The 17,500-nt window shown below is 44.1% G+C and overlaps 2 protein-coding genes across 3 annotated transcripts in view; both read right to left on the bottom strand.

The window, feature by feature from the left end:
• The window catches only part of LOC308363645 (voltage-gated potassium channel subunit beta-2), a gene marked incomplete at both ends in the record, with an annotated part of 31,589 nt that extends 22,575 nt beyond the window's left edge, over positions 1-9,014 (bottom strand). The window contains one exon of the mRNA XM_080836464.1: positions 8,737-9,014. Within this exon, the coding sequence (XP_080692590.1) occupies positions 8,737-9,014 (278 nt within the window). The remainder of the gene's footprint in view (positions 1-8,736) is intronic.
• Positions 9,015-15,286: 6,272 nt separating this feature from the next.
• kif1ca (kinesin family member 1C, a) overlaps positions 15,287-17,500 on the bottom strand; it is a 22,026-nt gene continuing 19,812 nt past the window's right edge. For both annotated transcript variants that reach the window (XM_080831743.1, XM_080831744.1), the window contains exon 23: positions 15,287-17,500. This exon is cut by the window's right edge and continues 142 nt beyond it. In XM_080831743.1, coding sequence (XP_080687869.1) covers positions 16,734-17,500 — 767 coding nt within the window. In that variant the 3' untranslated portion in view covers positions 15,287-16,733.

Here is a 17,500-nt window from a genome sequence, read left to right as displayed (position 1 = left end):
CACAAAACTGCAAGATCAAACATTAAAGAACACGAAAAGAAGCCCAATTAATATTGGAAGCACATTCTTTGGTCAGATGAGACCAAGATAAATTGGTTTGGCTCAGATGGGGTCAAGTATGTTGGGCGTGAACCTGCTCCGGTCTATCGCAGTGAATGCATAGTCCTGACCGTGAAGCACAGAGGTGGGGGTGTGGTGATCTGGGGCTGCAGTAGTGCCAAAGGTGTTGGGGGAGATGACATTTATAGATGGCACCAGGAATGCCTGCAGACTGATGTGGATGAGAAGATGAGTCCCCAGTCTCCAGAGGCTGGGCAGAAGAGGAATATGCCAGCATGATAATGAGCCAAAGCACACTGCCAAAATCACACAAGAGTTTCTAAACGAAAAAAGGTTAACTATGACCTGGCCCAGTATGTCACCTGACTTGAATCCAATAGAACACCTTTAGGGGTATTTTAAAGACAACGGTAAAGTAACACAAACCATCCAGCAAAGAGCAGCTGAAGAACATTTGGCAGAACAAATCCAGAAATGTCTGCAACACTAGTATCGCCAATGCAGAGGAAGATTGAGGCTGTTATCAAAAATAAAGAAGGACATACAGTACGAGGTAAAATAATAATAATAATTCATTTTATTGTACTGTTTTGGCGCCATATATATAAATAAAAAATGTAATGGAATTGAATGTCAGCAATGAAAGGTGTACAGTCTTTGGTTGACTTGAGTTGCTACTTTGGGGCCTGTATTTTTCATAGAGTAAATCTAAACTGTTAGTTTGACATGAGAGCAAATACAATGTTAAACTTAGATTATATCATTTTGATTTACAACTATACATTTATGTGATACTGCACAGGGGTGTACTCTCTTCTGTAACTGTATGTTATTGGGCTAATTTCTTGCAGTTTTTATCCGTAACACAAACACACACACACACACACACACACACACACACACACACACACACACACACACACACACACACACACACACACACACACACACACACACACACACACACACACAGGTACGAGCATTTCAAACCATCTCCCCTTCTCACTCTATCAACTATGCACTATTTAAATGAACAGCTCCAGGTGATCCTGCTGTAGTATCCCCATGGTGATAGGGAATGACTCCCTGTGAAGTGAGAGTGAAAGAGGCAGTGGCAAGGGTCACCTCAGGAGGGGGCCCTCCATGTGGAGTGGCCTTGTCCTCTGCTCCCGTCCGCACTCATTATCCCTCAGACACTACACTGGCAGTCAGTCCTCCCATGGGGCACTGTGGTAAAGTGGATGTCAATGAGCCTTCATAAATCTTTAAGCACGTCATGGCTGGCTCATTCACTGGATCAGACAGCGCTGGATCAACAGGTGCCTCTGCTACCCTATGTGGTCAAAACTGCCCACAATCCCAACCCTAATTTACTTCGTAATGTGTCATTCTCCCAAAGTCCAATGACCCAGAAGCGGCACCTGTCCAAGACTATGCTCACCTGTATTTCATGCTGCTGTGTCGGCCGATGGCCTCCTTCATGTGGGCGTGGCCTTGCGGAACAAGCCGGGACCCCGACATCTCCCGGACCTGGGTCTTGACTCCGCTCTGAGAGTTGTAGTTCCCGTTGTTTCCCTGACCGCTCCCCCCTCCGCCTCCGCCACCACCCCCACCACCGCTGCCACCGCCTGGTGGCGGGGCGGTGCGGAGGCCACACAGCCGGTCCTCACTGCGGCTCTTAAGGTTGTGTTCCGTACAGGCGAATGACACCTGCATCCTGATGTTTTCCCTTGTAAATGTCTGCTTCTGGTCTGTGGTTTGGCTTCAGGTCATGCACCTGCAGACACTGGCTTGTACTGCTTGTTGCAGCGGAAGAGAGATGCCGTCCAAACAAGCAGTCCCCTCACGGCGATGGTTTGTTTGCTGGCAGGAGCCAAGAGTCACGATTAGCGCAGGTCCAGGCCTTAACCTGCCGGACGCAGAGTCAGCGTCTGTGCCGGCGATTCGGGCACTCCTATATATATGTCGCCACGGGCTGAGTGAGTCTCTAAAGCTTATTCACACACGCGCCTTCCAAGAAAATAGGGTTTTCTTCATAGAACACGGGTAATGGCACTGTAACTTGGTTGGCACAAGTCCTCGTCTTCAAACTGCGTTACCTGCGGTACCAGCCAGGGCTCGCCCGGTCTTTCGATGCGCAACAGATTCTTCACCAGTTCTGACTTGCCAACGCATTGAATGAACACAAGTTAACCCTGTTCAACGATTCTATATATATTCAGAAAACTGAATGATTCTCTATCTGCGCGATGTTCGAATCCCTCCGATGAACAGGGCGACTGACTGCCCTGCGAATGCTGTACCGTTGACAGTAGAGCTTTACGGGCATTGAGCGTGCATATCCCCTAGCCTCGCCATCTTCGGTCTCGAACCAAATGGACACAAATCGAATGACAGCTCACCAACTCGCCTTGACACAATCACTTACTGACACACTCCGTACCTAAAGCGGAGCGCAGAATATTGCGACCAGACGCATCAGCAGACCGAAACAGGCAGTATGAACAGGAGTAACACTATCTGACACAGTGTTCGCGCTCACGCAACATGGAACTGATACAAACAGCAACATGAGCGGCGCCAAATCTAGTGTGGTTATTATTAACAGTAATTGCCATCGTGATCATTAGCGGGTATTACTGATAAGATGGAACGAGTTCGATTCATTGCACACATCTTTCGCTGACAAACAGAATGACATGCGCAATTATCGTTTAATAACATCACTAACGGCGGTAACAATGTTATACATTACTTGCCATTCGATGCATACTGTGATAACGTTCCACAAAGGTTAAGAAACACTCCCGTTTATGTGGCAGGCAATCTCTTACATGTTCACTCAACATATGCAGAGTCTGATTCCGCACTCCTCTCCGCCTTCTCTCTCTCTCTCCCTCACACACCTCCCAATCCCACCCCACCCCACCCCACCCCCTTTCACACATACGCACACATACACCGTTATTGGATATTTGTCTTTTCATTTCATATAGTTTCAGGTAGCGTGAGGTCAGGTGATAAATGGCAAAGATAAATGTTCGTATCTCTATTTCCCTTCGCTCACATTTTCTCCTTTTAATATAGGCTATCATGTGTAGCCTACTCGATACACAGAAAGATCGATGAACTTGACCAGCGTCGCATGACTTGGGTAGGATTCACTCGATTATTCCGAGCGTAAGTAGTGACCCTCGCCTTCTCTCTCTCAATAAAGGCTAATCACCGCTCCCTTTTCAATAAACATACACCGTGCGCTTGGCCCCCTCCCCCTCATCATCTCTCTTTCCCTTTCTCCCCCTTCCCCCCTTTTCACTGCACTGAGCACTTCACTGATTTAGCACAGCAGCCTGTGAGATTAACTGAACCAACTAAACTCGCGCGCGCACACACTTTTGGCTGGAGCCCATAGCAGGTGTCATGAAATTAAAAGTTGCCAGTAGCTGGGGTAATATCCAACTTTTTAATACAAACTTTCACCATTCGTATGGAAAATCCTGAGTGGAAACGCTTAAAATGTGCATAAAATCTACTGAGTCTAAAAATAAATGAATTTATTAGAGGGGGGTGGATTGACTCTCGATTCGCATAGGCTATATGCGACAAAGTATGTTGAAAACGGGGTTATCCCCGTCAAATCGCATTTGTTAAGAGTGTATTAAGTGTTTACGTCAAAGTGACACTGTATTGACCCACGGGTTGAACCCACAGTTGTTCACATCTCATCCCTTCGTTATTTTTAAAGTCCATTTTCAATTCGCGTAACACAGCGGATGGAAATGCGATTGCGAACAGACGTTTTCATAAATGTGCGAATGAGCTAGTGATGGATTCTGAGGAGACTGAGCTAAATGTAAGTCTGGTATTAGAGATCGTTGACAGGTTTAAGTTTTAATCATTATTATGACATTTTGAAAAAACTTTAATAACATGTTTTTTTTTTTTTTTTTACAAAAAGGCTTAATAAACGATGTTTGGGATAGATGCAACACCTAGTACATTTTCTTCAGTTTAGGAGTTTGAGAAAGACCAGAGATTTAGTGTGGAGTAAAGTAGGATACATCATTTAGCAAGGGGACAACGTAAGGCAGGCAGCCTTCCTCAGAGGTGCTATTGATATAATAAAACTCTTAAGACATACTGACAATATTTTCCTTTAGAGAGAAGTGAACTGGTTATCTCTTGAAACTACTGTCCAGAAGTGCTCAGTGTAGCCTGCCTACCAATCACAATTACCTGGAATGGAAAAGTGAACCAATCAGGGTTCAGCTTTTCTGTGCAGTGAACACAGGGTGCATCTGTGCCAGTGATGACAAAAAAAGCAAACAGCTGCACACATTAGTCAAACAGCAAAGAAGGTAGATAAAGATGGATGGAGAGAGAGAGAAAAAGAGAGTGAGAGAGAGATTGTCTGGGGCAAGGGAATTAAAATACTGATGTTGTCTGTGTTCACAGAACGAGACAGAAGAGTCACACTGTTGTCATCACAAAAGAGATTAATCAGTTTTCATAATAATTATCATCACTGAAGTAGGACTCAGGGACTTGCATGCAGTCTTGGTTATAGAGGTGTGTATGTGTGTGTGTGTGTGTGTTGTGTGTGTGTGTGTGTGTGTGTGTGTGTGTGTGTGTGTGTGTGTGTGTGTGTGTGTGTGTTCGTGTGTGTGGTGTGTGTGTGTGAGAGAGAGAGAGACAGAGACAGAGAGAGCACGCCACTGGGCTAATAGAAAAGACAGAAAGTGAAGGGGACAGCATCTTCCAAGATGATTCACATCACACTCCAGACTTCTTGTGACCCTGGTGCTGAAACACGGCACATGATCTTGAGAAGATCTGATGCTGATATCTGATGATGTGATTCTGTCTGTCATAATTCTTAGAAAAGCTTGTGGTATGTCATTCTGCAGCTGCTTCTCCTCGTGATCTGCAACGGAGTCAAACGTAAAGCAGCTCATCCACTGGTCCTGTCTGCGCTGCACTGATCTATGCTATTGACCGCCAGAGCCCTACTGTGACCCAAACAGAAATTAAAACCAAAAAAGCGACCAAGGACAGACGCAGACTATGTAAGGGCCAGTTAGTCTTCATATCTTCAGAAGTGTCTAATTATGCTCTGTTTGTGTGTATGTGTGTGTGTGGCTTTCTTTCGTGTGTGTGTGTGTGTGTGTGTGTGTGTGTGTGTGTGTGTGTGTGTGTGTGTGTGTGTGTCTCTCATAACATTCACAAATGTAATGTTTATGTGGAACTTCTTCACAATGTACTCAAAACACAGTATGTGACGGCAAAAGGAAGGCAAGGAATTTAAGGAAACAGAATAACTCTTCTCACTCCCCCTTAACACACTGCAGGTTTTACAGCGTCACATGTACTTTTTGATGGCCGAGTCCATTATATCTGTCCTGATCCCTCCCTGTGATGGACGGTACCATGTGATACTTGGGAATGTGGTGCTTTAAAGAATAGTATGAACGCACAAGGACAGGGACAGCCACGAGGCCAATTCTAAAAGGGAACACTTGACTTAAGTGACCTGTGCAACCACCCGTGGCGGTTTGACAAGACAAAAGAGCAGAAGGGTTAGATTGGAGATCAGGTCACTGGTCCAACATCAGAGATCTATGTGGAGATGCTTATGAGTGACTGCTAATCTTTTGAACCTACTGTAAATGCAGTGCTCTTAACGCCAGAGTGATGGGCTTCAGCGATGGCTGTTGGATTGATACTTAGTGAAGGTTAATGATATCTCAAGGTTATAGCTCACTCTGACACGGTGTTCATAAGTCCTGTAGAAAGTACACATTACCCTGTCCTGTACACTAGAGTGATTTGTTTTACAATGTGTGTGTGTGTGTGGGTGTGTGTTTGTGTGTGTGTGTATGGACGTGTGCAACAGTTTTTTTTTCTGCATGTGTGTCCATGCCTTAAAGGGTTGTTCTAATGAAGGTATAAATATGAAGTCATACCAAATTGGTTGTTAGACATTGATAAAGTAGGTCTGGTCAGAAATAGTTCTCTATTTTCTTTTGCAGGGAATAATAGATGAATAAGGTACACTGAAACTAAATTATAAATTTGGTTTCTCATTCTCTCTCCCTCCACAGACACACAGACACACAAAAGTGAGTTACACACACACGCAAAAGGACAATGCTTAAGAATCCTGCTGCTTCTGATTCCGTTTTGTTCAACCCTCTAGTGGAGAAAAAGGAAATTGCACCTCCATTATTTATGAGGATAAGTGTCTCTTTTATTCATAGGAAAAATCTGAGAAAACTATTCCTCTCAGGGGACTTAAGCCTTTTAAGTGCATCCATTTGAGGCAAACACAGCTCCAACCCTGAGAAACAGGCTTTAGTTTGCCTGACATCACAGGGAGCGCTCCTTGATCACAATTTAAAAGTTTTGCCTGTGGATCATCCGCATATTATGAGTCCCTTTTCTTGCTAAATAAAGCTTTTATTTCCTGACCATCTATCCTCTCTCTCTCTCTTTGCAGAGGTGATCTGTGTTTCACCTTAGACTCCATGACTCTCCTCTTTTTTGTAGTTATTCACAGGAAAAGTGTATTGGTTGGGGACTTAGTACACACACCCTAGCCTTAGCCTATGTATTGTGACTACAGGATGCACTACAATCATCGTACTTGACTTGACAGTACTTAACAACAACAACAAAGATGCCACTGTTATTGGTTGTCAAGTCCGACCCAGACCCACCCCTTTCCGTTCTCACAATGGTTTACAACACACCAGAGACAACAACCCTTCAAGATGCTTCTCAAAAATATTTCACTTGCTTATATCTCATTGTCTGAATGATGCCCTGCCTAATTATGTAAACATCAGTCTCATACTATGGAATGCCACAAGCGATCCAGAGTAAAGGGTGGGAGAGTTGTGGGGGCATAACCCCCTTGGGAGTAGGTAGGGGAATCACAGAGGGTAATCCCTTCTCTCTGCACAGTCCTACAGTCCAGTTTATTACTATTATTATTATTATTATTATTGTTATTGTTATTATTATTATTATTATTATTATTATTATGTTTGAGTTTATTTCATGTGCCTAGCAAGAGGTTGCATGTCTTCAACCAGTCTGTTTTTTATTATCTTAGCAGCATCAGGCCAGTGACGCTAAGAAGCTGAACAGGCTGATAAAGTAAGCCGGCTCTGGACTGGAGAACTTGATCTGGAGCCCACGGAGTAGGTTGCTGAGAGGAGGGAGGGATGTTGTACAAACTGCTCACCATAATGGACACTTCACATCCACTCCAACCCCCACTGGGCAGACCGCAGGGTGCTTTCAATGGGAGGCTCCTGCAGCTCCTCTGCAATAAGGACCGCAACTGGAAGTCTTTCCCACAGCTCCTCTGCAATAAGGACCGCTACTGGAAGTCATTCCTGCCCTCTGTAAAAAGGACCGCTACTGGAAGTCATTCCTGCAGCTCCTCTGCAATAAGGACCGCTACTGGAAGTCATTCCTGCCCTCTGTAAAAAGGACCGCTACTGGAAGTCATTCCTGCAGCTCCTCTGTAATAAGGACCGCTACTGGAAGTCATTCCTGCAGCTCCTCTGTAATAAGGACCGCTACTGGAAGTCATTCCTGCAGCTCCTCTGTAATAAGGACTGCTACTGGAAGTCATTCCTGCAGCTCCTCTGTAATAAGGACCGCTACTGGAAGTCATTCCTGCAGCTCCTCTGTAATAAGGACCGCTACTGGAAGTCATTCCTGCAGCTCCTCTGCAATAACAATATACCACTCCCCTCTGTGGCAGGAGAGGAGACCTTTCCTCTGATTAGCAATACACAATGTACATTCTATATTTGAATTAAACAGTTAGAGCTTTATCCTAAATTATATTTGTATTTGATTTGTCTTATCTAGCAGTATATAGCAGTTTGTATGTGTGTTTTTGTCTGAGTAATGTGTAGTGTGTGATTTATATGAATTGCTGCTGCGCTGCACAACAATTTCCATCGGGATCAATAAAGTAATCTATCTATCTATCTAATCCTGAAATCTTATTCAGTATCCTGTCTGAGCGATGTTTTCATGACTACCAACCCTTTCACTCTTTTGGTTTATGAGTCTTGAGACCCAGCTTGAAAAAAAGTGTGTATTATCTGACACTGTGTGCCATGATATTTCTGCTGTGACAGCCTCGGCAGTGGCACACACAGTGACAAGTGGGTGAGTACACCATTTCCAAATTCAGTTCAGTTTGAACGATGACGAGAGAGAACGATGCCTACACAAACTAGAACTGACCAGATTGTGAGCAAATATTATGGAGGATGAGGTGCTAAGGCAGAATGTATGAGACAGAGTCTTGAAATAAATCATTTTGTCCTAAGGAAAAAAAACGACATCTTATTTGTTGACAAATCCTCATGGAAGTATCAGTGAAAGGCTTATTTAATCTCAAAAGAGTGAACCGACTGGCTCCCAGTCTTTGAAATATTCAATAGTTTCATTGATCTAATATAAACATTTACTACTGTATTTTGTAAAAAAAATTAAAAAAATCAATATTTAGTTTTGTGATGCAAAATCTGTAAACAAAGGCTGTGTTGCAGGGTCGCCCTGCAGAGTCAGAGAACTGCACTCCTTTGTCCTCACCTTTCACTTTCACTTCATCTCACCTGAGGGGCACTTGCTGCTCCTCCCCTTACTCACCTGTAGAGCATGGGTTGGCATTCTGATTGGCAGTTGCTCAGACTGAGGCCGCACTCTCTCAGGTAGAGTTCTAGCCGCCGCCGCTCCACAAGCCTGTGCGCCGCCTCCAGGATTTGCGAGGCTAGGGCGTCCGACTCGTCCCTCTGGTCCTGCCCACGGGCACGGGCGCCCCCTTTCTGCGCGTTGGCATTGCTCGATGACGCCTTGGGCTTCTTGCTGATACCGTACAGGTCCTCCACAGTCATCTTGCTCCCCTTCCCACCGCGACCCCCGAACATGATTGCGATGGATCTGTTTGCCTTTGAAGGATGTCACGAGATAATATACACTACATCAGTTTCTGTCCTGGATCAATAAAGCACTCCTGGAGACGAGCTAGTCACAACTTAGGGGGATAGGTGCCCCTCATTCCTTGTTGCATTTTTAGTCAAAATACCAAACAAAAATTAAAACATGAAAAATTACTATTTCCCCCAAAACAAGAACAGCAGTTCCCTTCCCAGCTCCTTATCAATTAATTTAATGTCCAGTCTTGCCAAGAGTCTTCTGACTGGACCGAAGTTAGGACAAAAACAGACGTATCAAACATTACCACACTCTCATCTGATGGATCTCCAGAATCTCTCTCTCTCTCTTGCTCTCTCTTTCTCTCTCTCACACACACACACACACACACACACACACACACACACACAAACACACAAACACACACACACACACACACACACACACACACACACACACACACACACACACACACACAGTCACTGACACGAGGGACAGAGGGGGATTTATGTTGATGCTCTTCAGAAAAAGAAAAACCCTCTAATGGCACAGCTTTCACTGGCCCAGATTAAATCGAAGGCCCGGATGGCATAAAGAGAAGATCAAGAACCAACATGAAGTGTACGTGTAACATTTCGAATTCTTAAACTGTCCAGCTACTTCATCAATGAACCCATCTGAACCAAATCAATTTTGTGGCCTATTGCTGTTATGTCCTCGCAACTATAATGATTATTTGCTATACTGATATAAATCACTACATTACTTAGCTTAGCGATAGCTACTTCATCAACCAGACCTCGGTAGTCTCTTTGTTATATGTGTAGGTAGATCAGTGGTTGTGCTATTGAGTAATGACCTGATATATGCCAATAAAAGTAAATGCTAGCATTGTGGAAGTAGAGTTGAATATGAGATGATGAATCATTTATGTCAAAGTGAGGAAGAACTGACACAGGGGAGGTTTTATATTCCGCACTTCCGAAAGGTTAAAATCAGATTTCCAAGAACTAATCCTTTGACTGCCCTTTCCTTTTGAATCCTTTTTTCTGTCCATCCCTCGAGAGGAGGAAAAGCCTCTTAAAGATCCCTCCAGACATCTCAGGTCTGACCACTGGTAGAATAGAGTGGAACATCTGTGACCTTGAGCCACTGAGAGAGGGGGTTGGGGGGAAAGAGGAGAGCAGAACTATAAAAAAAAAAGATTGTGACAGAATGTGGCAGACAGACAAGTACAATGTTTTATTTTAGGATCCCAGCTGTTTTTTGACGTAATCCGACTAGTACCATGTGTTGATACCATTGCCCACTCCACAAATGTGGTGATGTGCACTCATGAAACCATAAATAAGAAGAGAGTGGACAGAGAGTGGCCCAGAAAACAATTAGGACACATAAGGTAACTGTGGATGGACCGCATGTGCATTTGCTCCGCCAGTGAGACTTGCCTCCTGGACAAACCCTCGACGGTGAAGCCGGAGGGACCTGAAGCCATCTCTCTGAATCTGCCTCCACTGCTGCTGCTGCTGCGGGCAGTCAGTGCCTACAAGATTGGGGGGATATTTTCAAGCACAAGTCTGTTGAAGATATCTAATTTTAGTGCTTTGAAAAACGTATATTGTATAGTATTCCTTGGGATTTGTTTAAAAAAAAATATGATACAAAATAACACATAATGTATAAAATACTATTAGAATTCAAACACATGAATTTGATAATTTCACATGTTCTTGGTAAGATTACACAATTCTATGTCTATTTTAAGCATATTGAATGGCTGCACTACAGGAGTCATTTTAATGAATGAAACCCCTAAGAGACAGAGAAATTTGATTGGCTCCAGTAAGCTACTGGATCAGATAATGGGCTGAAAGTGGCAGTGCTGGCAGAAGACACCATCGATTTTTTTTAGTGGAGTTCGATGATGGTTCTTCAAGAATCTATCCAGAGGAACCGCACTGATGTTTGAGCGGGGTGTGTGTAATTTTTTTTATTTTTTTTATCTCAGCTGAAAGTGATGGCTTTCCAGCTGACTGGCGGGCATGTGTGTGTGTGTGTGCTTGCAGGCTGTTAAGGTAACCCCTTCTCTGCACCCCTCTGAGCCGACGGTGGATTTGAGGAGCCGTGATTATCTGGGATTAAGCTGCTATACTAAGCATTCTGTTGATTGACCACGCACATGCTGGCAGCTGGCAACGACAGATCACTCCCCCTCTCTCTATTTTCTTTCACCCCTGGCTCCCTCATTTTCCATCATTCTGTCTGGCCCCCTTCCTCTGTTCCTCTCTGCGTCAATCTTACAAATGAGAAATCCCGGGTGTGCAGAGTTCTCCCACATTCTAGCACTTTCTATCTGTGGAAACCATGGTTACTAAGGGTTACTAAGGGGAAGGGGGAAAGGCTGACAGGGGAGATGCCTGCTCATTAGCTGGTGGCTGCAATAGCCGATTCCCAGTCGCTCCTAATGCAGAAAAAACATTACATTGTATACCTCCAAACTGCAAATTAGTTTGAGAATACTTTTTTCATCAAATAAATGTTGTTTGAATTGTTTTATGACTCAGAGGAGCCTAGCTGTTTCCTTATTGGAGGGTGCAAGCAAGCATTACCAAACATAAAAAGAAACACTTTTTAATGGCTCAAAGTTTTCTTGATGAATGGAATGGACAAACCACTTTAGACTGATGGGACAACTCATACAGTTAAACAGTAAAAGACATATCAAGGACAAAATATGATTGAAAAAAAATGCCTGCCAGTCTGCTCAAAGCAAAGATACAGCGATGGTCCTCTTGTGGAGAGCCTCTCCGGTGCTAATGGCTAACAAGTGCAGATTAATTAGATGAACAGGCTTTCAGAGCTTCCACACCACCCATCATTACCAGCTCAGATGGATGGCTCCTGTCAAGGCGCAGGAGGAACGTCGGGGATGACATCACTTATCCCCCATCTCACCTGCCCCAGGAAACAGGCCAGGACACCGTGGGACCAGGAGGAAAACAAGCCCCTCATTGCAATGCGTGACAAGTAGGCTTATTGTTCATTCTGCTTCATCCAGGTGGGCATCAGGCTGAACGCTTGTTATGTGGTAGTGGGGCTATTAGGAGTACAAGACCTGCTCATTAATTACTATTCACTTGTCATATGTTTCTGTTGAATGCTTTTAGTACATGTAAGTGAGAAATGGGAAAGTGAGAGAGATAGAGAGAGATAGAGAGGGACAGAGAGAGAGAAAGAAGAGCAGAGAGAGAAGAGCGGAGAGAGACTTACCCCTTTCATCCCCAATCTGTTGGCCTCAAATAATTATCCAGCATCAGGAAGTGGGGAATTGCAGGTTTCCAGTAATCTGTTACATAACTCTGCAAAACGTGTTTGGCACTTTAATAATCCCTGGCGCTAATGGGGAGGAATGCCACCCGTGAGGCACTCAGACATGAAACGCACAGATCAACATATGCATTTGCACATCCACACTCATACACAAACTCACACTCTATCTCTGTCTCGCTGTTATATATGCACACACTCATAGTGTACCTTTGTCTAACACTGACTCAGACAGACACCCTCACACACACATATACACACCAGCACGCAAGCCCTCTCACACTGCAGTTCTGTTTATGCATGCATGAGATAAGAGTGTATTTTCCCCCTTGTGTGCTGAGATGAAAACTGCAAACCAAGGACAGGCTGCAATTGGTGTAAAGGACCAACACTAAAAAAACAGCCCCAAAACTGTCCCATCTAATTTTGTTAAACGCTATGAATCACTCTCCAGGGTATGTACTTCAGAGTGCCAATATGCTAAGACAAATCATCTTAAAATGAACTACAAATCTCAAAAGTCATTCGAGTATTTATGTTCCACCCTACCCAGAGGGGATTTTTCATTCGTTTACACGCAGTTCTTTCGGGCAGGCTTAGGTGAACGGAAGAGATGTCATCCTCTGCTCTTGCCAGCATTTTGACTCATCCAACACATGCAACTCCTTCACAAAACACCAGCACGCACAGGATTTACTTTACTTTGCCGTTCAAATCGATCGATAATACGCAATCACCACAGAGGTGTGGAGTTAAGGTTTTTCGCAGTGTGTCCCACATGAATTATACAACACTTTCCAGCATCCAAAGATCGATACAAATGTGCAGAAAACAAGCTACACCTAGCAGATACGTTATTAAAGGTTCTTTGCGAATAAACACGCACTGTGTCTTTAGCCTGGCTCTACACAGTGTGGAGCAGCAGTTCTACGAGCCAAGTTGTCAGTTATCGTCCATCACCCGTGAGACACATGGTAAAAAAAAAAAGTTATCGAACTGTAGTGAGGGCGGAAAGCGACACCACTTCTGAACAGTAGATGTCGACATATGATTTTTTTGTCAGAACATTCTGTGTTTGAAAGTTGGGGGATCATAACTACACTGGTTTGTATCAGTTGGAATGGCAATGTTTTCTTTTTTCACAGTAGGCTACCATGATTTGGTTCCAGATTGGACAGTCCATGAAGTTAGCACCGGAGTGAGTTAACCGGAGTGACTCCTACATTCGCAGGGGTCGTTCATGGATAATGTTTGGGCCTTGTTTGATTTATGTCACTTGGTGCCTTTGCTATCTAGTGTTAACCGGGTCGCCCTTTGTAGGTTATAGCCTGTGTCTTTACGGTAGGCTAACACTTTCAAAGATTGACTTTCTTGCATGGCAGTTATTTTGTGTATGTAAATCACATTAAAGGTAGGGAGTGGACTCTTATGGTGGCTATTGTTGCTTGAAAGTCAGCAATAAATGCGAATAATAGCTAGTGCCCCCACTTCCTCTAGGCCAGGGCACCTCATAAAAGGAATAAAGCCAAAGGTCACTGGTGGAGCTTAGCCGTACAGTCAGATCAAAGTGACCGTTGGAGTTCTGCTATCATTAAGTGAAGATAAAGGCAAAAAGATGAATGGAAGCCTCTGAACAGTGTGATGACCTCGATCACTGACTGCATCGTATAGATGGAAATTAATTTGGTCATTTTCGCTTCCCTCTGTGCATTGGCCATAGAACTAGTGGTTCCTCAGGCGGTGTTGCCAAACAGGCGGCCATTACGAAGGCGGGGGTGAGCATAGTATCATTCCATCATCCCTAAAATAACTCAGCATTCAATCATATCATATTTTTTTTTCCTTTATTGAAGCTTTAAGATAATAACTTGTTATAATAAAATAATTAATAAATAAAAATACGTTTGAAATTCCATGTGGATATCAGGAACGTTCGGGAAACAATTTAGTCAATTATAAGAAAAAGTATAGTATTTTCATGTAATTCATATAAAGTTGGATTAGTAAGCAGCCAACAGCACATCGGTTGTTACCTAGCGACCCCAGTGGCATGAATGGTGATTGGTCCTAATAATTTTTAAGTAATCCAGCTCAGTCATTTCTGGCTCAGTTTGCAGATACCCTGATCACTTGCCGATACTAGGAACACAAGCCCTTCACCGCAGTATCATTACACCTGATTTTGCCACCATCTGTCAGAGACAGTGTTAAATGTCACCTCAGGAACCTACTGCTCTATTGTAGTGGTTCTACTCTGCACTCTGGTTAATAAGTAAATGATTGCAACCAAATAGTGAGGAAAAGTCCTTCATCACAGACGAGAGCTTTTCTGTCGATGTAGATATTACAACTTCTCTTCACTACACTGGTTTAAACTTCAGTCCTGGGTCTTAAGAAAGACAAACATCCCACCATCTGTAATACTTACAAGTTTTAACATGGATTAGACATATTTCCACCATTATTGCGACCACTCACTCTTTCAGATCAGTTCAAACCTTAACCATACTTATTTTCTTCAGACCAGCATGTACTATATCTCTTATTTCCACTTTAATTCATATTCAGCCTCAAACTCTAAATGAATTTGGCAAATTGTTTTAGCAATATGGCTTAGACATCACAGTTTACCTGTATGCACATCTTTGTGGCCAAACCCATTAAACAGCAATTTTGAAATAGAAAGCTCTTAAAACATTCATGTTTATTTTATACACAATTTCGAAGTCTGTAACATCTGGCATGATCAGAAACCATGTTGCATATTTCCCAAAGTGAATTTGATGATGATGAAAACAGGGAGAGCACTTGTTATTTGTACCAACACAGACAAACTCAGCTGCACTTCCCTCTTTCTACATTCTTTACTCTATGAATTCACTATTTCTCATGTCTATCAATTTCCCCTTCTCCAGAAGAGATGTACCAAAGACCACTGTCATTATAGATAACACTTTTATTATTAATAATATGAGCAAACATTATTCATATTTTGTCTATTTCCATCTTCTGAGGGTAGGGGCTGGATTACAAGTCACATCACACAAATCTATATTACATCAATTCTCTTTCCTTAAAATTACAATATATGTCCTCAGGATTGTATTGCATATTGTATTGTACAATGGAAAAGAAACCAAAAAAGATTGTTAAAAAGTAAAAAACGACAACAACTGGAAGCCCTTGAACTCACTATCAGTCCCTGCTTCACGATCGCTCGTCCTGAAAAAAATCCTTCCTTTGCCATACTGCACTGCATACTAATTCATTTATTCAACATTACATGTATTTGGCTATTTCTCATTGCTCATGCCTTCCGGACAGATTTCAGAGGCTTCGTCTTGTGGAATGCTGCCATTATTCACCCACACAATGAAAGCGGGGGGGAAGGCAAAAAATATTTAAATGGAGGAGAAAAAAATACAAAATATACAAACCATCATTAACAACCACACTTAAGCCTTCTCTCATCAACCCCAATGTCCCTGAGGGAACACATCAACCATGCACAGCATTCCCACCTGACTGACCTCTTCATTCCTGTGCCCGACCTGGTGTCCCTCCTTGTTTATGTGCAGTGAGGGTCTCTCGCCTCTGGGTTAAATTCTTTGGCTGTTTCAGCAGGTAAATATGACAGTTTTAAATGTTCTCATAACTGCAGCGGCAGTCAATCATAGCAGCTTACGCCTCAATATTTGCTGTTTATATAATCAGATATACAACCTAACGATACTCCAAATATATAAAGTACACCCCATGTTTTATATGATATTAAAAAACTTATGGCAAATCCATCCCTCCATGTACAAACTTTGAATATGTACATACATAAAATGTTCCACTATATACCAGCAGAAAATCCACTGTATAAGTATAAATACAGGGAACAGTTGTCGGGTATAGAGGCTGCAGAAAGGCACAAACATACAGCATAGTGAGTAAGGTCCTGTCATGATCCTGGTCCATGGTCCGATCAGGCACATTTATCAACACAGTCAAGAACACAGTGATTCTGTCAAATGTGGTATAAAATCATGCTCAGTGTTATTGCACTAAAAGTGTTTCCATGTCAAGCCCCCCCCTTGAGGAAGTTTCCAATAAGTGCAAGTGCTGGCCTGTGAGCACATACTGCTCTCGGAGCAAAAACTTAGCACCTAGAACAGAGTGATGTGAGTGTGTGCTTGTGTGTGACAGAATGAGTGTGTGTGTGTGTGTGTGTGTGTGTGTGTGTGAGAGAGAGAGACTCTCTGTGTGTGTGTGTGTGTGTGTGTGTGTGTGTGTGTGTGTGTATATATATATATATCCCGGAGAAATATTTATGGAATCCTGTCCAAAAATGAAAACACAAAATACAGACGCCTCTCCCCCTTTCTTCCTTTTCTCCTTCAAGCCTCCATGGGCTCCTCGAATCTACTGTTCCTCCTTGCTGCCATCTCCTGCCCCGTGTGCTGCTGATGGGGGTGACCTCTGAGGCTCACCCCGCTGCGGGGCCTCTCGCTGGGCCGGTGCTGGCCGTCCCCTCCCCTCCAGTTCTGGTTCTGGTGGTGGAAGCCGTGCTTGCCCTGTGGGGGCCCGTCCTGCAGGTGAGTGGGTCCATCCGAGCCTGGGTTGTGCCAGCTGTAGCGCATCCTGCCCCCCTGCTGCGGTAAGCCCTGGTTGGGGTTGCTGTTGCGGTACTGCCCAGCATGCTCGTTGGCCCGCTCCACGAACCCGTCAAAAGGGTTCCGGGCCTTCTGACGGGAGCGCTGGCGGTTGTTGCGCTGGTTGCCGTGTTGATTACGGCGCTGCTGCTGGTGGCGGTAGCTGTTGTGCCCGCTGCCCCTGGGCACAGAGTCACTCTGGGCATGGGATGCCTGGAACGAGGGCACCGAGTCAGCGAGAGAGACATGCTCCCCGGGATCATCTTTGGGCCCCTCTTCTGGCCCCTGGGGGCCCATGGAGGGGCCCCAGATGAAGGCTCTGTGCTGAGGGTTGTTCTTAAAGGGGAACTGCAGCTTCCGCTCCAGAGGGGCGAGGAAGCGTCCCGTGCCCGGCAGGAAGGGGGCGTTCGGGGGGGCTCCACAGGGGTTGCCAAAAGGGTTGGGCGGGCCCCGGTTAGGAGCAGGTACGAAAGGAGCATTGGCGGGGCCCCCAGAGACCCTGCACATGCGCT

This window comes from Sprattus sprattus, assembly GCF_963457725.1.
Source record: "Sprattus sprattus genome assembly, chromosome: 1".
NCBI classification, from domain to species: Eukaryota; Metazoa; Chordata; class Actinopteri; order Clupeiformes; family Clupeidae; genus Sprattus; species Sprattus sprattus.
This window is presented reverse-complemented; position numbering and strand designations above follow the sequence as displayed.